This window comes from Ranitomeya variabilis, chromosome 1 (assembly GCF_051348905.1).
Source record: "Ranitomeya variabilis isolate aRanVar5 chromosome 1, aRanVar5.hap1, whole genome shotgun sequence".
Classification (NCBI taxonomy): domain Eukaryota; kingdom Metazoa; phylum Chordata; class Amphibia; order Anura; family Dendrobatidae; genus Ranitomeya; species Ranitomeya variabilis.
Window position 1 is genome coordinate 133,602,881 of NC_135232.1, and position 25,078 is coordinate 133,627,958.

Below are 25,078 nucleotides of genomic sequence, written 5' to 3' on the forward strand. Positions count from 1 at the left end.
ATACAGGGAAAATAACATCCAGGTATATACTATATACAGGAGGTGACATACAGGTATATACTTTATACAGGGGATGACAGACAGGTATATACTATATACAGGATAGATGACATACAGGTATATACTATATACAGCAGGTGACATACAGGTATATACTATATGCAGGAGGTGACATACAGGTATATACGATATACAGGGGGATGACATACAGGTATATACTATATACATGATAGATGACATACAGGTATATACTATATACAGGAGGTGACATACAGGTATATACTATATAAAGAGGTGACGTACAGTTATATACTATATACAAGGGGATGACATACAGGTATATACTATATACAGGAGGAGATGTCTTACAGGTATATACTCTATACAGGAGGAGATGACATACAGATATACTATACACAGGGGAAATTACATACAGGTATATACTATATACAGGAGGAGATGACATACAGGTATATACTATATACAGGAGCAGATGACATACAGGTATATACTGAGGGGAAAATAAGAGGTGTGAGGTGAAAATGAAGAGGTGGTAGTGCAAAAGGAGAGGAGTGAGGGGAAAATAGTGGCGTGATTGGAAAAAGACAGGTGTGAGGTCAAAATGACAGGTGTTAGGGGGGAATGAGAGAAGTGAGGGGAGAAAATGAGAGGTGTGTGGGGGAAAATGAGAGAAGTGAGGGGAAAATGAGAGACGTGAGGTGCTATAACTAACAGTTAGTTACTATGCCTGGGCAACGCCGGGCTCTTCAGCTAGTATATAATAAATAAATCTTGTTCAACTAGCCAGTGGAAAAAGGTAATTTTCAGAATTAGTATGTAACAGTGCATTATAACATTTTATTTTTTTGCTATGTCCCAATTAATTTGCATAGCACTGTATATTAGACTCACCTGGGGGGCAGTCCGGTGCGGTCCAGTCCGGTGGGCGTTGCGGTCCTTGTCTTCCCTTCTGCGCCTCCCATCTTCATACAATGACGTCCTCTTCCTTGCTGCTGTCGCGGCTCCTGAGCGGGCGTAATACTCTCCCCTGCTGAGGGCAGAGCAAAGTACTACAGTGCGCAGGCGCCTGGAAAGGTCAGAGAGGCCCAGCGCCTGTGCACTGCAGTACTTTACGCTGCCTACAACAGGGCAGAGTATTATGCCTGCTCTAGAGCTGTGACAGCAGCAAGGAAGAGGACGTCATCGTATGAAGATGGGAGGCGCCGGACAAGGACCGCGATGCCCATCGGACCCGAACCGGGACCGCCCCTGGGTGACTATAATCTAACTTGTTTTTATTATCTTTCAGATTACATCGGGGGGCTTATCTACAGCATTACAGAATGGCGGTGGCTGCAGTTTATAGGGCCAACATAAGGTGACAGATTCCCTTTAATGTGTAACTTCAGTGTCTGGAATCTGATAATTGTCTGAATTCCTAAAATCTTTGCTAAATTGCTAGTTTATAGCTCTAAAACACAATAAGAGCATCACTATCGATCATTGGAGAAATGGCAATGGTAATAGCAAACATCATCAGTTACTGAGAGGGTCTCGTGTCAGGTGGGTGGTCATTTATTAATTTTAACACTGATCGTTTTTTTTATTCTAAGTAAATAATATTTTTTTGCTCAGGAGGGAGATTCTGTTGAACTCAGAATTGCTCGATCCAGGGGACTCCTCGTTCAACAGTTTCTGCGTTACACCATTGAACCGAAGGACAGCAATGAATTCTATGGAAATACTGGGATCCTGGAGTTTAAGACCGGTGAAAAGGAGATTGTAATTACATTGTTAACAAGGATGGATGGGATACCAGAGGTATTAGACTCTTTCCACTCCCTAGGAAAAGCCAAAGAGAAGGATATAAAGCACCAAAGGAACCAAATAATCATGAAAAATCTTTATTAATTAAAAAGAGTAACACAATAATATAAAAGCACAGGAAATGGCAGGGACACATCACAGAAAGGGTGGCAAGGTGGACACCACCAGGCAACCAGATGTCAGTGAATAAGTGTTAATAGGCATGGACAGGCATACAAATGTAACCAAGGGCAAATCAGAATCAACACACCGTGTACCAAATAGAATATGCCCACAAGTAGAAGGCAGAGAAACTGCCGATTAATAAACCAAGTGCACAGCCATGACACACAGCACAGTATCACAAGTTACCTGTAGCGCCACGATGCCACCCACCCCTACGCGCGTTTCGGCGCTGTGCCTTCTTCCGGGGGTATCGTGGCGCTACAGGTAACTTGTGATACTGTGCTGTGTGTCATGGCTGTGCACTTGGTTTATTAATCGGCAGTTTCTCTGCCTTCTACTTGTGGGCATATTCTATTTGGTACACGGTGTGTTGATTCTGATTTGCCCTTGGTTACATTTGTATGCCTGTCCATGCCTATTAACACTTATTCACTGACATCTGGTTGCCTGGTGGTGTCCACCTTGCCACCCTTTCTGTGATGTGTCCCTGCCATTTCCTGTGCTTTTATATTATTGTGTTACTCTTTTTAATTAATAAAGATTTTTCATGATTATTTGGTTCCTTTGGTGCTTTATATCCTTCTCTTTGGCTTTTCCTATGCTATGTGCACTGAACCACCACTTATCCTGACGCCCTTGTAACATATTGATGTGGGTGTTGCTGTTGGTTTGGAATTTATGATTTCTTTCCACTCCCTGGCTGCACTTCTTTCCTGATCTCTTTGTGCAGAGGTTAATGTTGTCCACAACTAACACTTACAGAGCTCAAGGAAAGGTTGTATACACTGCCACATGCTACAAAGGGAGCAATACATGATTAAGTAGTTATTAAGAACCTGTGAACCACCATTCAGATCACAAAGGATTGATAATGGTGTGAAAATCCCCTGACACCTAGTTAGCATAAAGAACCAATCATTTGCCAATTACACCAGCTTGCTATGCACAGAGCTGGGACCAGGGCTCTTGGCTCTTTTGTTCCTGGATTCTGGTGGAACATGTGAGATGCATGTGAATTTCAGCCACAGTGAAGTTGTCGTTAAGGACAAACTCGTATGGTAAGGAAGTATGAGACAATGAACCATACTAACTGTGCCTCTATTAGCTGCTAGAACATGTAGTGAAGCTAAAAGACCATATACAGTGTGTGTATATATATATACTGTATATATACACTATTCCAATTATACAATTGTAGAAGAACATGATTTAAGGATTTGAGGTGACGTTGTATACTATGATTCAGTAAGTTATGCAGAAACTATAAGGACTAAACATTGACTTATCATGGTATGTGATCTGTGGGTTGTAAGCTAGGTTGGTTGCTTGGTGCCCCTTTCTCTGCCTCCCGGAGCTAGACATCACCTGCATCGGCAAAGAGTATTCCAGAGGCAGCATTAGGCTACGTGCACATGTTGCGGATTCTGCTGCGTTTTTTTCCGCTGCGGATTTGGAAAATCTGCAGTGCAAAACCGCTGCAGTTTTCACAGCGGATTTTCCTGCGGTTTCTTCTGCGGATTCCTCTGCGGGTTTTCAACAGCACTTTCCTATTGGTGCATGTTGAAAACCGCTGCGGAATCCGCAGAAAGAAGTGACATGCTCCTTCTTTTTTTCCGCAGCAAATCCGCGCTGCTTTTTCCGCAAATTTCCGCATCGTGGGCACAGCGGTTTTTGTTTTCCATAGGGTAACATTGTACTGTACCCTGCATGGAAAACTGCTGCGGATCCGCAGCAAAAACCGCAACGTGTGCACGTAGCCTTAGGGTACGTTCACACAGGACTTTTTTGCTGCTTTTTTTTGCTGCTTTTTTTAATGCTAATTTTCAGCTGCTTTTTACAGTACCAGTAAAGCCTATGAGATTTCAGAAATCTCATGCACACACGTTGGTTTTTTGTTTGATCAGTTTTTTCTGCTTTGCTGCTTTTTTGGACATAGGGCATGTCACTTCTTTCAGCGTTTTTGCTGCGTTTTTGCAGCGTTTTTTCACCCATTGACTTGAATGGGTGATGGAAAAAACGCTGCAAAAACGCTGTAAAAACGCATGTAGCATTATTTGCTGCGTTTTTTGTGCAGAAAATCATGGCCAGCAGGAAGGGATCTCACAGCCAAGAGCTTAGGGGTGTGGTTAGTGAGGTGTGAAGAGCCATTGTGAGTCATTGTGAGGTGTGAAGAGCCATTGTGAGGTGTCCTGTTTGTGATCTATTGTGAGGGAGTTCCTGGTAGTGAGGTGTGAAGAGCCATTGTGAGCCATTGTGAGGTGTGAAGAGCCATTGTGAGGTGTCCTGATTGTGATCTATTGTGAGGGAGTTCCTGGTAGTGATGTGTGAAGAGCCATTGTGAGCCATTGTGAGGTGTGAAGAGCCATTGTGAGGTGTCCTGATTGTGATCTATTGTGAGGGAGTTCCTGGTAGTGAGGTGTGAAGAGCCATTGTGAGCCATTGTGAGGTGTGAAGAGCCATTGTGAGGTGTCCTGATTGTGATCTATTGTGAGGGAGTTCCTGGTAGTAAGGTGTGAAGAGCCATTGTGAGGTGTCCTAGCAGCTGAAAATTGGCATAAAAAAAGCAGCAAAAATCTGCAGCAAAAATCTGCAGCAAAAAAGTCCTGTGTGAACGTACCCAAAAAACGCACCAAAAACGCACCAAAAAAACGCACCTAAATTAGCATAAAAAAAAGCAGCAAAAAAAAGCAGCAAAAAAGTCCTGTGTGAACGTACCCTTATACTGTTTTCCTGTGATGCATGGAATTTAGTTTTCTCTTTCCCATTGATTTCAAAATAATCGAGAATTAGAGATGCTGTTTCAACCCAATTGCTAAAAGAAATGAGTCCTGAATGTTGGAAGCCTCCTCTTACTTTATAATTCCCTAATAGGATATTTTATGACATATTGTGTTTTTATGAAAATGCACTTTTTTAACATTGCAGAAGCTATACTAAAATAGTTCCCTTTAATAGTCCAAATTCTCTTAAACCACAGTTGCTGTTCCCCTGACACTGCTGGATACACATTTGAAACGCTCCCTCAGAACCTGCACTCACATAATTTTCCTATTCTTTGGGAGAGAGCACTTATAAAGCACTCTGACGGTCTGCGAGAACTGGTCTGCTGTTTAACCACAATAATAATCCATTCACCACTCTAGACCACTAGTAATACTGATCTTATAAGGGATGTCTACTGCTCTTTCTGCAATAGCACTATGCTCTCCTGCCTCCTGTCTTCATGCTTGCCAGGATGTGGTCCTCTCCTGAAGATGGACAGGTTGTACCAGTGACGTGGTTGCGCACACTCCCATGCCTTGCAGCGTTGGAGGAGCACAGGGACACTGAGGCTAGTTGGATGCAGCGATCTGGTCAGCTTCGGAGCACTGCTTGCTGGCGAGAGACTATAGAGCATGCATGTGCTGCGCTCCTTGCCTAGGAGACTGGCCCCTTTGATAGAGAGCAGAAGGGACCTGTAACCTAAGTTCAGAACTCTTCAAAGTACAAGTAAAAATATTTTGCTTCTTGAGGACAGAGTGGATTTTTTAACTAGAGGTAAATTACAAAGTTGCCAGATTTTATTCAAACTTTGCAGTTTTTCTCTTTTAAGAAGTTGAGAAAACCACTTTACTGCCTTAGACTATCAAAAACTAAGACAGTAAAGGGGTTTTCCAACCTAATAAAGTGTTGTAATTCTCCTAGGAAATGCTAGCGTCTTATAATTAATGAGGGCGTTAATATTTAATACATTTATGAAACAATGAAGGGACTGGTTTAGCTCTGAATCCCCTTTACTAATTTTCCCCTGCACAGCAGACTCCTGGTCAACAACTGTGCAGGCACACTCTGTGCCGTGAATGCGTGCCAGCCATTGTTAACTGCACAGCACAAGACTGGGGTGCAACTGTGGGGAAACAGGGCGACACCAGCACTGAGGCCCCTTCAATGTCAGGGTCTATGAAGGTCCCAGGGGTCAGACTCTCACTGATAAAGTGATGGCATAACCTGGCCCTCAATAGAGATTGGAAAACCCATCCAGTTCCCCAAACCTCCAGGGATATTACCATAACCTACGAAGAACATTGGAGTAAATGTGCCCAATTTCTATTGTATACATTATGATTGTGATTGTTGGAAACAATCCGTAATGTGAAGTTGCTCATCATCTTTAGATACTTGTCCTGTAAATGCCTACAGAGACATCACTTTGTTCTGTTTGGTTCACAGTTGGATGAGATGTACTCGGTGGTGCTGAGCAGTCACGGAGAGTTTCCCAGCACAATGGGGGAAGCCATAAGAGTCAACATAACTATTTTAAAAAATGACGACCCACATGGAGTTATTGAATTCATCTCTCCGGGAATAGTAAGAACCATAAATGAAAGCAAAGGAAATAGCATTCATAATGGTAAGAATAAGACAGTGAGAGTTGGTATATTTTATTCTGCTGAAGTTGTTACAAAGGTGAACCAGTAATGCCCAACTACTCATAGAGATTCCCCAGGGCATGACAACAGTCAGAAGGGCACTCGCTAACCTAACGGGTGGTAAAAGGAGACAATGATGCACTGGTCATGGTGTATTGCTATTTTCTACAATTAGGTTAGTAATTCAGATGAAACAAGCTGTAATCATAGATATCTGTCAGCACTCACTGCCAGTATAGCATGCCAAATTATTATACAGGGTGGTCCAAAAGTAGGTGGACAGTATGTGTAATAGGGTTTTGGTGTTTTTGGACCTTTTTTTTATGGAACAGTCACAGGAGAGAAGTATCTCGAAATTCTAATGAATCAAGTTGTTCCCCAGTTACAGCAACAGCCTAATTCAAATGACCTTTATTTCTAACAAGATGGGGCCCCTCCACATTATTCAAGAGTAGTCCGCGAATATCTTGATGAAACATTTCTTATAAATGGATTGGCCGAAGAGGCCCACTTGATTGGCCGGCACGTTCACCAGACTTGATCCCAATGGATTTTTTCTTTTGGGGAGTACTCAAGGACAAAGTTTATAGTCAAAAACCAAAAAGTGTCAGTGATTTGAAAAATTACATAAGAGATGCATTTCAAGAAATTAATACCCAAAGAGACTTGTGCAGAAATGTTTGTCGAAGCGTAAGAGGCAGACTTCAAAGCTGTGCAAATTGTGATGGAAAACAGTTGGAGCACCTGCGTTGATAACATTTAAGGGCTTTTGTATTATTGTTCAGAATAAAATGTAATTGTCAATATTATGCTTATGTTAGTAAATATAATTTTATATATAAATCAAAATAAATGTTATTATTTTCTGTCCACCTACTTTTGGTCCACCCTGTATATTAACACAATAGAAGGAAGCAAAGTGGCGCTGCTTTAGCCCATAGTACTATACAGCACCTAGTCAGGTCATTGACGCGGCACTTTATTATGTGACACAGCCTTAAGCTCTTTTTACCATATTATTATACCGCTGATGAAATAAAATACTTTTTCAACACGTCTTGGGGAGTGTTGTGGAATGCTGATCTCCGCATATGTGTGCCAAAGTATTATATATGTTGTCACAAATAAAAAGAAATGGCATGTCTGGCAAAAGACAAAGCTGCCCCCTAGAGAAATGTGCTGACTGGCAACGTGTGGAGACCTGCAGTGCCTGCCCTTACTGGGCAGTCAGCAGTGTCTGCCCTTACTGGGCAGTCAGCAGTGTCTGCCCTTACTGGGCAGTCAGAAGTGTCTACATCAGATGAAAACGTGTTAATCAGATTTGCGTATTAGGGCAGTCAGGGGCATAGGTCATACCACATTGATTGTTTTTCTGGAAGAATGACAATATCAGTTACAATATAAAATCAGTTTTTTCGTAATGTTCATTTTTAATGCGCCTATTTTATCCTTGTTTAGCACAGATAGATCACTTACCCATTACACTGTATGGCCATGTTCACATTTCAATGTTATTTTTCAGAGTGAGTGTTCACAAAAAAAATAGATCTGTGAAAAAAGTGAACAGCACACCGATAATATCTGTGTGTCAGCCGAGTACTGTCCATTTTATACTGTTAAATGGGTAGGAAAAGCTCTCAAATTATTATTTTTTTTTGCATATAAGAAAAACGGATGCCATACTGATTGTGAAAATGGACACACGGATAAATAATGGATGAAAATTGCAGCTCACTGATCAAAAACAGTCCATTTTTTTCTCTTTATCAAAATAAAACTGGTGTCTGAATGAGGCCTTAGTTAAATGTCTGTGTTCTCCTTCTTTTTCTTATAGAAGCACTCCTTCCATCCAAGTTTTATCCTCTTAATGTATTGCAGTCATCATACAATATATAGCACTGTGTACTTACAGTTGCTCATTTTGCCTTTATACCCACTTAATTTTTCACGTTCCCATTAGGTGTATGACATCACGTGATTAAAAACAGACTAGCTGAGTCCTTCTAAGTTCGATGTAGAAAAAGGAAGTCTATTTTCCCTGCAGGAGTCATCATTAGAGCTACAATTCAACATCACTGCAAAGTCCCTGGCAAGGGGGAGGAGTGGAGCAGCTGGGTCACAACTTGAAAAAGAGATGAAGCCGGGCTGCCTGGGATTTTGCAGTGATGTAGAATTGTAGTTCTAATGATGACTCATGCAGGAAATGAGACTTCCTGTTCCTACATCGCATTTACTAGGATTCAGCTAGGCAGTTTTTAATCACATGATGTCATAGACCTAATAGAAAACAAAAGAATTAGCTGGGTAGAAGAAAAAATGAACAACTGTAAGTACAGAGTGCCATATAATATGATGACTGCAATATATTAAGAGGATAAACACTTTGATAGGAGTGCTTCTTTAACCATGAAATGTCATGATGTGACTGTGGATAAGCATCTGTTACTGTTTATTTTTCTAGCTGAGTTTGAAGTCATAAGGCGACAAGGCAGCTTTGGCAACATTAATGTGAGCTGGTCTGTGAGCCCAGATTCTACCCCCGATGTTTACCCAGCCCATGGAGTGATTCAGTTTAGAGATGGGGAAACTATGAAGACTATAACTGTTTCATCCAGTCCAGATGAGGTAAGGGAGTCATCTTTTCTCTGTACTAACAGAACCAACTTTCTACTGTCTTATAAACTACAGAAGGTCATGGTTCTCACAGAGGTTACACGGTAATATATTCGACTGACTTCCAATTTTCTGGCATTCTACTTTCTTTCTGCTAACTTGTGTCATGTATGGATGGTATGAATGCAAGATCATTATTGTCATGGATTCTTTCTGAACCATCACAGAGGCCCCATAGGGCCATGGGGTTTATTTGTTTTGCCCAGAATCACAGAAAATCCATAACATTTTTGCCACAACATTTCAGATACTGGTGTTCTGCCCCCATTTTTTTATAAAATTGCTGGAAAAACCACAGATCTAGCATATGACCCATGAATTAGTCCCATGGACTGTGAGTGTCTGTGTAGCGCCCCCACTGTCGCAGGGCCGAGGGGTACCCGGTACCGGGCCTCTGAGTCTCTGTTCTGGGGTTGTCACGGTGGCTAGGCCCGGTGTTGTGAACTCTATTTCTGGGCTCCCTCTTGTGGTCACAAGTGGTACTGTGTGAGTGCTGTCTTTCTGCAGGTTTGTGACTGGCATCAGCTGTCTCGTTATCTGTGGGCTGGTTTTCTATTTAAGCTCACTTGGACTCTCAGTCTATGCCTGCTGTCAATGTATTCAGTGCTATTCTGATTCCTTCTGACTACCTTGCTCCCAGTCTCTTCAAGAGAAGCTAAGTTTCCGTTTTGTTCATTTTTTGATCATCAGTGTTTTATTTGTTTCTTGTCCAGCTTGCTAATATGTGATTTCCCAGCTTGCTGGTAGCTCTAGGGGGCTGAGTTTCTCCCCCCACACCGTTAGTTGGTGTGGGGGTTCTTGAATTCTCAGCGTGGATCTTTTGGTAGGGTTTTTTGCTGACCGCACAGTTCACTATCTGTCTTCTCCTATCTAGTGTTAGCGGGCCTCATTTGCTGAATCTGTTTTCATTCCTACGTGTGTCTTTTCTCCTTACCTCACCGTTATTATTTGTTGGGGGCTTCCTATATCTTTGGGGTTATTTCTCTTGAGGCAAGTGAGGTCTTGCTTTCTCTTTAGGGGTAGTCAGTTTCTCAGGCTGCGTCGAGACGTCCAGGATTTTAGGCAAGTTCACCAGCTACCTTTAGTGTGTTTGGATAGGATCAGGTTTTGCGGTCAGTCCAGTTACCATCTCCCTAGAGCTCGTGTCTATGTTTAGTTACTTAGCTAGTATTTCCTGTGATCCCCAGCCACTGGGATCATAACAGCCCGGTCCGTGACCCTGCTGAGGGGCGTACAATGATAGGTGTGAGGGAATGGTGATGATGTTGTGGTGGTGCGGTGCAGGTTGCAGTAAATAACGAGGACACCAGGTTGCAGTCTCTTTACCTCTTTACTGAAGGCTTCAGGGTCCTCAATCCAGAATATGGTTAACTGGGCTGCGCAAGCCTGGTCGGTCCGATGGCACATCCAGAGTTCCCTTTGCAGGTGGAAATCTGTGCCTACCTGCTAGCGCTAGTGTGTTGTAGTCCTTCCCTGCTGAGCACCACGGGATACAACTGTTGTGTCTGTTTCTCGTGTTCCCTCACAACTCGATTCTGATGTTCTTCCACGTCCCCCAGATCTTATGGATAGGACGCACCCGTATGACGGGGAGGCTCGGAGCTCTTCCGGGACTCTAGCATCGCCCCACTCCTGTTGTTACCCCCCTGTGTCTTCCTAGGTCAATTGGGTGAGACAGCCCGCCTATAACTGACTGTCCTGCCGTAGGTTTGAAGTTTGGCTTGGAGCTCTATACTTCCTCGGCGTTCCGGCCACCGGTTATGCGCCTCAATAGGATGTTGCCTCGTCTTACAGCACGACTCCTACTGGTATTCTCCTTGTTGCGTTGATCTCGTTTCTCACTCAGCACAATATACCTCGCTTCTTGTCCTTTCTTGGGGTACCGCCGCTATATCGTGCAGGCGCGGTCCCGTAACGTTCTTCTCTGTTTGCTAGGCCTCTGTCAGGATCCCACCCCTGACAGGGACCCCTCCGAATCTTTCCCTACAACACCCTCTGCCACAAGGTGTTGCCTGGTTCCAACCCAGTCAGCTTTCTCTTCTAACTTCCTGCCTAACCCCCAGTTTTACCAGATTGTGAGGAGTGGCCTACTAAATAGAACCCTTAGCTCCCCCTGGAGGCCAGACTGTGAAATGTATTGGTGTCTGTGATACCTGGTCAGATGAACTCCTTCAGTGCCATCAGACGTACCATAGCCCCCCTTAGTGGCGGAGCTACAGTACTGCAACGACCAGGACTCTGGGGCGCTGCACTCCCCCCCGGTTAAATCCAGTACTCCTGGACTGGGAAGAAAACAACAATACATGTCAGCAAAAAGACATACAATTTTGAAAATGCAAGTACAAGTAAACTTTTTAACAGAGCTTCCCTTTATGGGAGGTGAGGACACTTGAACGTTACAAACATGGTTAAATATTTTAAATAACTTTTCTTACCCAACCGGGTATTCTACTAAGTGCAAAATCTTTGAACAATAATTTAACATTGCCTTTAAGGACGTACTCGCTGGATCCACTAAAGACCTTCTTATATCACATATAAGGCTAATTAACTTTTATGCATTCTCCTTCTTTACATTGACAGGACCGCCTGTCCTAACTGCTCCAGACCTACTGCCTTTCCTTTCTGTTACAGGACCGCCCCTTTCCGCCCGGGCCTACTGTCTTTCTACTACTATACACAGTATAGAACATATCATCCATCTTTCAGTTTGGATTACTGAGCCATCTCTGTATGGCTCCTAAGAGGACTCACCACTAACCCCTACGGGTTCACTTCCTGTCCTCATTTTCTAGCACATTATTAAACATTCTCTATTAAATAAGACATTAAACTTCCTTCATTACTTTCTTACTGACATGTATGCAGGACGCTAGGTCTACCCCTACGGGTCTGCTGCATCTTTCTTTTAGCTTTCACCTTTACAGGACGTTATTTCAGAGCACATTACCAACATTTCTTACAATCAACTAGTTGGTTACATTTAACTTCTTCTTTCAAAACACTATTGCCATTTAACCATCTTAAGGCAACACTGTTCATAAGTGCAATATGTGAACATTCCCTTTAAGAGGGAACCAAGTCTCTATTAGGTAGTGCAACTTCTCAAGCTGCAAGTCTGTTCTCAGTAAGGACTCCTATGCTGGTTCCCAGACCAGTGTCTTCGCAAAGAGTCCTTTCCTTGTATAAAACCAGTAGAGAGCACCTTTAAGAAGGTGCAAACTATTTACAACATCAGTTTTTGAATCATTCACCGTCCATGATTCGGCAGTCTCTTGATAACTGAAGCAAAAGTGGGTAACAAACAAAAAGCAATAGAGATCCCGGGTCAACAAAGGGATCCCTTTAAGAGTTAAGTTATCCCTGGACGGGTTTTAGCAGCAAAACAGCAAAGGAAACAATGAACTATTTACATTTGCAGAGTGTTAGGATATTTACTGGAACCACTCAGGAGGCAGCACCGGCGGAGGCAACCCCTGTGGGTATTGCCCACTGCCTGGTACTGCATAAGGGGGAGTGTTGTCCCACCTGGGGGTCTGCGTACCCACTGTCTTCAGTTCTGGAGCAGCAGGAGCACCACCCACCTGAAGAGGTGCCTCCTTGGCCACGAGGGTGGTTGAGGTGACGATGCTGCATGTCGTGGTCTTGACCATAGTGCACGTTGGAGTGACCTCGGTGGTCCTGGTGATGACCATGGGCTGGCCACAAGGGGGTACCTTTGCTACAGGGGTCAGCTTCACTGGCACCTTAATCGGGGGCGTCACAGGGTTCTGCCTCTTGTGGACATTCAGGGCAAACCACCCCTTTTCCCCAAAGTGCCTGGTGTAACTAACTTCGTCCCCCGGATAGAGATCCCGGTCTGGGTGGCCCTCTCTGAGGTGAGACTCCACATCTCTTCGGTTGACAAACACCTCCACATACAGGCCCGGCTCTTTAATGAAGCCCCAGCCTCCGCGGAGCTTGAAGGTGGTGATGGTGCCCTGCCTGCGCGGGGCCTGGTGAGCGGCAGCGTCCTTGCGGGCCCGGTCTTTGACCGCCAGGTCTTTTTGATGGTGGGTCTCGAGCCTGGCCTGGTACACCTTTTCATTTTCCTCCCGTTGCTGTTCCAGCTGGGTCTGGTATTCCTCCCAGCTCAGGGCCTGCACCATCTCCCCTTCCCGTGTCTTCACCCCGGGGAACCCCATGAGGTTGGATCCTGGGTTCACCCAGCGGCAGACCGTGCGTTCCGCATGGGTCTCACACAGCAGGGTAGTTGGCGTAATCGGGGCTTTCAGGAGGTGTTCCATGCCCGTGGCTTCCTCCCATGGTAGCAGGCGTTGGAGTCTATGGGTCCCAGGGAGAGGGGGTGCCGCAACGGGGCCCACTAACAAGCCCTCTGCCAGCGGGACGGGGTCGGCGGACTCACCAGCCAATGCAGGCTCCTCCACCGCGGCGGGTTCCGCTGGCTGTGTCGGCGAGGGTCTCAGCAGCAACTCCGGTAGTGGTACAAGACCCGATGCCAGAGGACTTCCTTCTGGCGCTACCTGGTGCGGAGCCTGGGCCTTCATGTTCAGCTGAAGGAGCTGGTGGATCAAGTCTCCCATCTCAGCCTGCAAGAGTTCAGCGCTGTCCATGGAGAATTGGCTGCGGTGCTCGTCCGGGAAGTCGGGGGAGTCTCCTGCTTCAACCCCACATTCGGGTTCCGAGCTGCTGGCCATGGCGTCCTCCACGTGGGTCGCTTCCTGATCCTTTTCCCGCTCTCTCCTCCGTGGGCGGTTTCGTTTCCTCTGCCTCCGCCCACCATTGAGAATCAGGAGGCGGATCTCGGCTACTGACGGACACGTCCTCACGGTGCAGAAATATTTAGACTGGGCGGCCATTGTCTTTCGCGCTCTCCAGCTTGTCTACGCCCACTTCCACGCCCCTCTTCTTTTCCTGCGCTCTCCTCAGCGCTGTAATGGCGGCGTTTTTTGGCGGCAAATGGCAATACACAGTCTTTGCAATAAGGCACAGTTCCAAGTATAATAAATCACAGTTCCAAGGCACACATGACCTGATTCTTCAGGCTTAAGTAGATCCTGTTCATGACGCCAAGTTGGGCCGAGGGGTACCCAGTACCGGGCCTCTGAGTCTCTGTTCTGGGGTTGTCACGGTGGCTAGGCCCGGTCCGTGACCCTGCTGAGGGGCGTACAATGATAGGTGTGAGGGAATGGTGATGATGTTGTGGTGGTGCGGTGCAGGTTGCAGTAAATAACGAGGACACCAGGTTGCAGTCTCTTTACCTCTTTACTGAAGGCTTCAGGGTCCTCAATCCGGAATACGGTTCACCGGGCTGCGCAAGCCTGGTCGGTCCGATGGCACATCCAGAGTTCCCTTTGCAGGTGGAAATCTGTGCCTACCTGCTAGCGCTAGTGTGTTGTAGTCCTTCCCTGCTGAGCACCACGGGATAGTCCTCACAACTGTTGTATCTGTTTCTCGTGTTCCCTCACAACTCGATTCTGATGTTCTTCCACGTCCCCCAGATCTTATGGATAGGACGCACCCGTATGACGGGGAGGCTCGGAGCTCTTCCGGGACTCTAGCGTCGCCCCACTCCTGTTGTTACCCCCCTGTGTCTTCCTAGGTCAATTGGGTGAGACAGCCCGCCTATAACTGACTGTCCTGCCGTAGGTTTGAAGTTTGGCTTGGAGCTCTATACTTCCTCGGCGTTCCGGCCACCGGTTATGCGCCTCAATAGGATGTTGCCTCGTCTTACAGCACGACTCCTACTGGTATTCTCCTTGTTGCGTTGGTCTCGTTTCTCACTCAGCACAATATACCTCGCTTCTTGTCCTTTCTTGGGGTACCGCCGCTATATCGTGCAGGCGCGGTCCCGTAACGTTCTTCTCTGTTTGCTAGGCCTCTGTCAGGATCCCACCCCTGACAGGGACCCCTCCGAATCTTTCCCTACAACACCCTCTGCCACAAGGTGTTGCATAGTTCCAACCCAGTCAGCTTTCTCTTCTAACTTCCTGCCTAACCCCCAGTTTTACCAGATTGTGAGGAGTGGCCTACTAAATAGAACCCTTAGCTCCCCCTGGAGGCCAGACTGTAAAATGTATTGGTGTCTGTGATACCTGGTCAGATGAACTCCTTTAGTGCCCTTAGTGGCGGAGCTACAGTACTGCAACGACCAGGACTCTGGGGCGCTGCATCTGTCATAAAAGGATCTGTGCACTCGGCCTCATTTATCAAATTGTATCTGCTCTCTGATTGCTTGTTTTTCAGACAGTTTTAATAAGTGAGGCCAATTGTTAAACTATCACATACACAACAGTGAAACTGTCTGATTTGTGATTTTCATTTGTTGAAAATTCTAGAATTGTTGTCACCATTTTGTTAGCCTCCCTTTTTATATTTTTATATTACTTTAGTGTATGTTTCCTTGACTTTGTGATCTTGCACACTGTGGTTTGTTGTAGCAGTTTGCTTTTGCCAAGTAAAGCTTTACCTTTGAGTGACATTTGTTATATAGCAATTTAATGTACAATGTACCAAGCTAATTTCTTTCTTACATTTTTTGGTTTGGTCTTACTCCTGTTTTCAGTTTTGCAGAGCAGAAATAGAAGCAGCCAACATCTGATGTTGAGAGGACATTATTGTTAAAAGTCTCTTTATTAATTACTAATGGTTTGTTTTTCTTTAAATGGCATGGTATTTAATGTGCACCCTAGGTAGTCATAATCCAATTTGGATAATCTTTCGTAATTGAACAGTGTTATAGCTAGAGTATCCTTCACATGGGCAATAGATTCCGTGTACTCACCTCCCATCCCAATCTTGCTTGCACATAACACATCTCTATTCTTCCCGGCCCTTTCCACCTATATATATATTTTTGTGGTAGTAATTAGAAATGAGTGAATAAATTTACAAGATCCTGGTCCTGCAGCCGCATCATTATTCGGTGGCTGCCAGACAAGTGCCCTGCGAACCTCTTCCTTCCTGCCGCAATCCTCAGCACCTCTTCTAATTATTCGGCCCAGGGTGGTTTCATGCACGTCTTCTAGATAAAAGTACCACCTCGGTTGCCAGCAGGTAGGTGTAGATTTGCAGGGCTACTGTCAGTCGCCTCTAGACTTGGAGCCCATAGAACAATTCGCTCATATCTAGTACGTAATGCAAAATCACATTAAAGAAGAGTATTGAGGTGGTGGGTACTTATTTCCAGGGGTAGCCCCAAAGTTATTGCTTTAGTTGAAATTAACATATAAATAGCGGTACAATGTACCTCGTGTAACTCGTGCTGTACTGTACACATTTATATTTCTATTTTAATCTATAGATACTGTATATAGTGCTACAATACCACACACATAAAAACCGTACACATAAATAATAACCTCTATATTGTATATATAAGTAGACATAGTATAATATATTCATAAATGTATGATTGTAAATATTTACAAACATTACATAAAAACATCCACATGCTACACACATTGTTATTATTATTATTATTTATTGTTATAGCGCCATTTATTCCATGGCGCTTTACATGTGAGGAGGGGTACACATAATAAAAACAAGTACAATCATCTTAAACAATACAAGTCATAACTGGTACAGGAGGAGAGAGGACCCTGCCCGCGAAGGCTCACAATCTACAAGGGATGGGTGAGAATACAGCAGGCGAGGATAGAGCTGGTCGTGCAGTGGTTTGGTCGATCTGTGGTTACAGCAGGTTGTAGGCTTGTAGGAAGAGGTGGGTCTTCAGGTTCTTTTTGAAGGTTTAGATGGTAGGCGAGAGTCTGATGTGTTGTGGTAGAGGGTTCCAGAGTAGGGGTGATACGCGAGAGAAATCTTGTATGCGATTGTGGGAAGAGGAGATAAGAGGGGAGTAGAGAAGGAGATCTTGTGAGGATCGGAGGTTGCATGCAGGAAAGTACCGGGAGACGAGGTTACAGATGTATGGAGGAGACAGGTTGTGGATGGCTTTGTACGTCATGGTTAGGGTTTTGTACTGGAGTCTTTGGGCAATGGGGAGCCAGTGAAGGGATTGACAGAGGGGAGAAGCTGGGGAATAGCGGGGGGACAGGTGGATTAGTCGGGCAGCAGAGTTTAGAATAGATTGGAGGGGTGTGAGAGTGTTTGAGGGGAGGCCACAGAGCAGGAGGTTGCAGTAGTCAAGGCGAGAGATGATGAGGGCATGGACTAGGGTTTTTGCAGATTCTTGGTTGAGGAATGAACGGATTCATGAAATATTTTTGAGTTGAAGTCAGCAGGAAGTGGAAAGGGCTTGGATATGTGGTTTGAAGGAGAGATCAGCGTCAAGGATTACCCCGAGGCAGCGAGCTTGTGGGACTGGGGACAGTGGGCAGCCGTTTGGATAGATTCATTGGGGGGGTTACGTGAGATGGGGGAAAGATGATTAATTCTGTTTTGTCCATGTTAAGTTTCAGAAATCTAGCGGAGAAGAAGGATGAAATAGTGGACAGACATTGAGGGATTCTGGTTAGTAGGGTGGTGATATCTGGTCCAGAGATGTAGATCTGTGTGTCATCAGCATAGAGATGATACTGAAAACCATGAGATTTTATGAGCTGTCCCAGGCCAAAGGTGTAAATGGAGAAGAGTAGGGGCCCAAGGACTGAACCTTGTGGGACTCCGACAGATAGGGGGCGAGGTGAGGAGGTGGTGTGTGAGTGGGAGACGCTGAATGTCCGGTCTGTTAGGTATGACGAGATCCAGGATAGAGCCAAGTCTGTGATTCCAAGGGATGAGAGGGTCTGTAATAATAGGGAATGGTCCACTGTGTCAAAGGCATGTGCACACATGCACACAAATATCACTTTACACTCATACTTTTTACTTCTGTGTACAATCAGGCAGTTAGAAAGGAATTGTGGTGAGTTGAGGACACGGTCTGCTTTGCTTTTCCCAAGATACTGTCTATCCTAAATATTAAGTTACAACAGCTGATCATGAGCTCGACTGTTGTACTTTGCTGTAGAGGGAGCAGGATGGCAGGATCTCTTCTTGTCCTGAAAGAAGAGGATGTGCGGAGGAAGGAGTAAGATCTGCATCTTGCGCCAACTTGACATTTTTTTTGTCTTTCTGCCTGGGCCACCCCCAACTATGCAGACCTGTTAAAATAATACTGCTAAATAGCAATAGAAGACAGTTTCTACATTGTAAATCTGAACTGTAAAATGAAGTAAAAGGAGAACATAACATTTTGTTGTTTATACTTGCAGATTAAAAAAAAAAAACAATGATAATTAAAAATGTCACTTCACTTTTGCTTTAAAAAAAGTCTACCATCCCATTGACTAACACAAACTAGCTTTCTGCAGCATAAAACATTGATTTCACTGGCTATATTCTACTGTACCTCTTAATGTACTTTATTGAAAACTGCTAAAAATGTCTGCAAACTCCTAGATTCCAGAAGAGAAGGAAGTATATACTATAACCATTATTGATGCCACGGGTGGTGCCAGGATGGGAAATGTTACCACAGCCACACTGGAGATTAATAAGAATGATGATGCCATTTTCTTTGCAGGTAATATATTACTCTGAAAAGTTGTTGTGACGTGTAGCTTGACAGCACCGAGCCGCTTGTATCTGAGGGTTGTCTGTGATGGACTTACCAACACGGTTCTCTGTTTATTTTCATGAACTGCTTTGGCCAATAACCCCTACTAAACTTCTTTTAGAGCGTCATCTATAGAAAACAGAGGTGTGCTGCATGTAAAAGCCATGATTGTAGTTTTTGCCTGAAGTTTTAGTAACACAATTTTGTACAATAAGGTCAGTGGGGAAAAAATGAATCCCACAGGTCAGTCTACACCAATCACACTGCAAACAGTGTAAAAATACTTAGAAAAAAAGACAGTATGTACGTAAAAAACATGATTTCTGGATATGAACTAGTCATGAATCACAACAGGGTTCAATTATTATCGGGATCTGACTCAGTAGAAGTTAAAGGGAGTCTAGGCGTTATTTAGCATTAGCCGTAATCAGAGAGCCATTATTAAATCTCTGTGCAGTGTGACAGGTATATAGAGGTTGTTCTCAATCTCTATGTTTCTCCCTTGTAACATAATAACATTTAGGCCGGGTTCACACTACCATATAACATGGCTGAGGGCTATGTGATAAAACATCATTGTTATACTATGGGGCAGCTCAGATCTGCGATTATTTTCTCATGCCAGTTCAGCATGGTAGAACAATCGCAGCGTGTTATGATTGTCAGCGAGACTCTGCTTACTCGCACCCATACAAGTCTTTGGGTGGGAGCGAAACATCGTACTGCACTCAGGTATCAGGTAATCGCAGTGCGATTCCCACCGACACCAGCAGTAGAGGAGATGGAGAAATTACTTTCTCCGTCTCCTCCGCAGCTGTGCTCCGATCCTGTCATGTGAGAGGAGTACAGAGCACTGACACTCGGTGTCCCGCGGGTCATTAGCATATCACATCCGATGCTATACGCTAATGTGACACCGGCCTTATACTCACCTCCTGGTGCTGTGCATTTCCTGTGGTGTCGGCACTAGCTCTCCCGGGGATCGTGTGACATTGTTATGTTGGCCGAGTAGTGGACAACCCCTTTATCTCCTCCTTCCTTTGGAAGCTTTCTCTCTTTGGGGTTGTTGTGCTTATGTGTTTATGTGTGCATTTTTTTCTTCTTTTCTGAGTTTTCTTATGAGCAGCCTAGAAACAAATGCTTCATAACATCTGATCCCTAGTTTTGCTCTGTGTGCCTGTTTTCTCCATCATTCACCCCAAATGTTCGTAATGGTGAATGCTTCTTCATTTCTCCCTCAGAACCAGTCATTTTTTGGGTTGATGAAGGCGAGGTAGCAAACCTCATCATTATGCGGAATGGGTCTGCTGATTTTGTGTCTTCTGTCACCTATGCAACTGTGAGTGGAACGGCCACTGCAGAGGAAAGAGATTTTACTCACATTTCTGGAGATATACTGGTGTTTCAGATTGGCCAAAGGATGCTGAATATATCAGTGAGGACAAGTGAAGATGATCTACCGGAGACAGATGAATATTTTTATATACAACTTTTCAACTGTACAGGTTAGCGCTGCCATCACCATACCAGAATACGTACAGCAAGGAATAACCCATCAATTCTTTATATTGAATGTGAACATTTCATCACCAGTGTGTGCTTTCCAATGCCATCACTTTCATGTACACATCTCACGTTGGTCCATACTACGTCAACCGGCGTCCAGGAATTCTTACTAATTTAGGGAGAAAAATACAGAGATGGGTTAGAGAAGTGTTTCCCAAACTCCAGTCCTTGCGGCTCCGAACAGACAATGATTTCAGGATTCCTTAGCATTGCACAGGTAATAGAATTTATCAAAGTATCAGAATTTGCAACAGGTTATCTCAATGCTAAGGAAACCCTGAAAATATGATCTTTTGGGGGCCGTAAGGACTGTAGCTTGTAAACCAATGGGTTAGAGAAAAAAAAATCAGGCAGAAAGTGGACCTCTTCCAGCAGCCCCACCTGAGCTGCCATCTTAGTAGTTTTTTGCCCTTTAAATACCTGTAACTTAGGCATACAGCCTGTATTGGAGAAATTTTTGTGGATATATCCCTCTGTTTTACCAGTAGTAGAGTTTACCCCAGAAAAAGAAATAAAAATACATTTTTCTCTTCTTTGCCTTATGCAAATTAAATAAGAAGTGTCCACTGGTCGGATCTTGATCAGCAAAGTGTCCATCAATATTTTCTCTCCCAGGCTTCTTGAAGTTTCAGCCCTTCTAGCTGAGATCTAGAACATGTTCTCATGTTATTCTGGCTACATGAAAATAAAGTATGAGCTAGAATATTTTGTAAATCACAATGAAATTAGGAATCATCTTTTTTCACTAATGATTCCTCCACTAGTAAAATATTATATTTTAGTTAGCCCCCTTTTTTAAAATATCTATTAATAATTTATATAAATTACATATATTTCTGCCAATCAGATACTAGTTTAATTTTAATTTCTCATTTTTCAGACATTTTTTGCATTTTTATACTTCTAACCAAAATCCAGAATGGATAAAGAAAGCACAACTTTTAAACTAGTGTCCTCATAGTGGAGTTTTTTTCTTTAAACATCATACATTTTATAGAAATATTTACTTGTTATGCAGGAGACACAGTGGTGAGTGGAAATGGAAATGCTACAATAATCATCAAGGCTAATGACGACCCGAATGGAATATTCTACATTGAACCCATCGATAAAACTGTAGAAGAAGGTGGAAGGAATCAATTCAAGTGAGTCCATGGATTTGATTATAATTAAATAATTATAATTCCAAAAAGAAATTAGCTATGAATGGAACTTGTAATTTAAACAGTATATTTTGCAGTTTTATTTTAAAAATAATCTACACCAAATATTGACTAATATAGTAAATATAATAAAACTTTTGAATATATTGCATGCCTTAACTGGTTATCTGCATTACAGCCTACCTTATGGCATGTTCACATGTGAATGATTTCTTTCAGAAATGTAAGCATATGTCCCAGACTTAGTAGATGGGTTGCAAGAATCAATACAACTGCAGCAGAAACAATCTCATTCACAAGCATGAGATCAGTTTTCAGTACCAAAAATTCTACCGTGTAACCTACACTAATAATCCAAAATTACACACACGGTTCTGCTGGTTCCTAATTGAAACAATTGACAAATATACCCTAAGTCTATGGTCACACATTGTGTTTTGCAGCATTTCTTTTGTGCAGCTAAAACCTGCTCTTTTGGCTGTCAAAAAGCTTCTTAAAAGCAGGTTTTGCTGCGTTTTTGCAGCTTTTTTTTGTGTGCATTTTTTTCAGCATTTTTGCAGCTTTTTTTCTACAGAAAAATGCAACATATGAACATAGCCTTAACCTAATTTGACAGTGCTTGGTGTAAATACTACACTTCCGAAAATGAACATAACCATAATGTTAGCAATTACATGACTTTGCTGCCCAGGATGTTACTTTCTAAGAATATTATGCTTGCAATGTTTGCGATTAGATGAATGATTGCATGCTTTTGTATTACTAATATGTCTGCATTGATGCATACTGTTTATTGCACAATTATTATTATTATTTATGTTACATCCCATTAAAACAAATTATCTTTTCAGGGTGCTGCGAGACCGAGGACATTTTGGCAATGTTTTCCTGCACTGGCAGATTATGCAGAATGGATCGGTTTTACAGCCAGGCCAGGAATTTGAAGAAACATGGGGCATTCTTTGGTTTAATGACAAAGACGCTTTTAAATATATTACCCTCCATGCTGTTTCTGATCAAATTCCAGAGTTTAACGAGGTCTACGTTTTAAAACTGTTGAATATTTCTGGTGCGTATCTTTATTTTGTGTGCAACACCTTAAGAATAAGAAGAATTTAAACAAATTGTTATTTACTATATACTGTAAAAAGAAAAAAATAATAATATAATTAAGAATGGTACCAAATAAATGCAAAAGTAAATTTTTAAGGAGGTTGTGTGATGCCTGTCTCTTCTACCCGACCTTATATTGGCCGTGGAGAGAGGCCGTTGTAAGCGAACAAGACATATACTGACCCAACTATCTGATGCCCAGCTTGGTCTATATACAGAGCATTTACTGACTGACATGGAGACATGGAGATGTAAAAAATGATTCTCGGCTTTGGACAGTTTCTACTTGTTAGACCTCTTTCACACGTCCTTATAATACCGGTACCAGTATCATCAGGGTTTTGGATCAGTGTGTCATCAGTGCTTCTTCTGTTTTTTTTTTTCCGGTATGGCTTAAGAAAAATCAATTACAAAGCTTCTCCTATACTGTGCAATGTTAAACATGCCATACATGTGCTGTACGTCATTTCCAAGGACTCATAGACTTGTATTGGCCCTTGTCATTGGTGCTGCTGTTAAAAAACGGACATATCTCCTTGTGGTTTTCATGGATACCCGGTCCATGCAAACACACCTACATTTGTGCTGCAGCGTAGGTTATAATGGGTACATGTGGTATTCATGAAAAAAAAATCAGATGCCTCACATACTGGAGACACGTAGATGTAAAGAAGGCCTTAGACTGGTTCCTTGAAAATAAATTGATCAAAATTGTCCTCACTTGGATCGCCCGGTGACCGACCATAGTCTGTAGGGAAACCTGACACTAAGGCTAGGTTCACATTGCGTTAGGGCAATCCGTTAAGCGCATAGCGCTAGCGGATTGCGCTAACGCAATGTTTCTTTAGGGTTCGCGTTCATCATTCCCGCTAGCGCAGATCCCCGATCTGCGCTAGTGAGGACCGGACATCGGACGCACTTCGGACGCTGCAAGCAGCGTCCGAGGTCCGTCACAAAAGAACGGCACATCGCTAGCGCGTGCCGAAAATGGCATGCGCTAGCGATTCGCTACAGAGACAAATCACATTGCTGTCAATGGGTGCGCTAACGGACCCGTTGCACGGCGTTAATTGCGACAATTTCGCCGAGCAACGCAGTCCATTAGCGTTAACCCATTAACACAATGTGAACCTAGCCTAAGTGATTGATTTAATTGAACGTTCACAATAAAATATTATAACATTTCAGTTCAATTCATTTTGTTGGCCATGTAATGCTGGGCAGGGAATGTCCCAGATGCATTTTGCAACAGCTTTCCACTCTGCCAAGTGATGTAGATCCTAAAAAATCATTCTCTATTAGCTCTGAATTCCCTTTAGGGTCTATAAAACTGTTTTTCCTAAACTAGAAAACCCCTTTAACCCCATTTTTCAGTTGTTGATAATTCTTTTGTTAATTATTATACTTGTAGGTGGATTTCCAGGGCCCGGTGGTCAGCTGGCAAAAACAAATCTAAATGTTACTGTGCTGATTCCTTTCAATGATGACCCATTTGGAGTATTTGTAATTGGTCCAGAGACACAGAATCAGGTAGTGGCTGAAGATGTCTTGTCAGTAGATGACATCAGATATGTGACCAACATTTCTATTTGGAGACGTCAGGGAACATTTGGAGATGTGCGCGTTGGATGGGAAATTTATTCCACAGGATTCAAAACCGGCCTTCCTCCTATGGTGGACCTGTTGCTTATTGCTGATTTCCCCTCTTATGTGGAGCTACAACCACATATGCGCCGACACCACAGCGGAACAGACGCCTTATTCTTCAGCGGCAGTGAAGGTGCATTTGGAGTGATTGAGTCACAGTATTATCATAGCTTAAATACTACTCTGACCAACTTTACTTTCTCGGCGTGGACCATACCACAGATAAACACTAATGGGTTTGTCATTTCAAAGGAAAATGATAATGGAACAATGTATTATGGTGTGAAAGTTGAAACAAATGACTCGTATATCATGGTCCTCCTATACTATGTAACCTTCGGATCTAATACTACTTTTCTGACTAAAGCCGGAGTCTCGAAATTCATGGAACAAAATGCATGGACCCATATACTGATTACATTAGATGATGGATTTATAGAGTTTTATATTGATGGAAATCTTGTCCCTGGAGGAGTAAAAAGTCTGAAAGGAGAAGCCATAATTAACGGTATGTTAACCATTAATTTCTACTTTGCATAAATAAATGTGTTAGATTGTAAATATCTTAATCATTCATTCTAATATGTTCTAAGGTCAGCTTTTGTGAAAAATGAAAAAGCCGCAATGTGCATCATGTCTGATGGAAGAGAAATATTGCCCAATTTGCCCAATCTTTGCCCAATATTTATATTTGCCCAATATTGTCCAATCCACATGAATCTGAAGCATTCAGTTCAACAACTAGCTACTGTTGGAATAAAATAAAAAAGCCCTCTATATTCACTTCCCCTGGTGCCCTTGCTGCAACACTTCTCTGGGCGTTTTCTAACCTCTGTGCATCTGGCCTCCAGCAATGAAATATCACATGTGACCGCTGAAGCCAGTGATTGATTGCAGCAGTCACTTGTGATGACACATCATGGCTAGAGGCCAAAGTAAAGTGTTTTTTTGAG

At 43.3% G+C, this 25,078-nt stretch overlaps 1 protein-coding gene across 1 annotated transcript in view; it reads left to right on the forward strand.

Moving 5' to 3' along the window:
• Nucleotides 1-25,078, forward strand: part of ADGRV1 (adhesion G protein-coupled receptor V1) — a 742,217-nt gene that overhangs the window by 147,366 nt on the left and 569,773 nt on the right. Inside the window, exons 14-21 of the mRNA XM_077289021.1 lie at nt 1,636-1,821; nt 6,202-6,382; nt 8,863-9,026; nt 18,480-18,603; nt 19,878-20,141; nt 21,221-21,347; nt 22,217-22,434; nt 23,890-24,633. Coding sequence (XP_077145136.1) covers nt 1,636-1,821; nt 6,202-6,382; nt 8,863-9,026; nt 18,480-18,603; nt 19,878-20,141; nt 21,221-21,347; nt 22,217-22,434; nt 23,890-24,633 — 2,008 coding nt within the window. The remainder of the gene's footprint in view (nt 1-1,635; nt 1,822-6,201; nt 6,383-8,862; nt 9,027-18,479; nt 18,604-19,877; nt 20,142-21,220; nt 21,348-22,216; nt 22,435-23,889; nt 24,634-25,078) is intronic.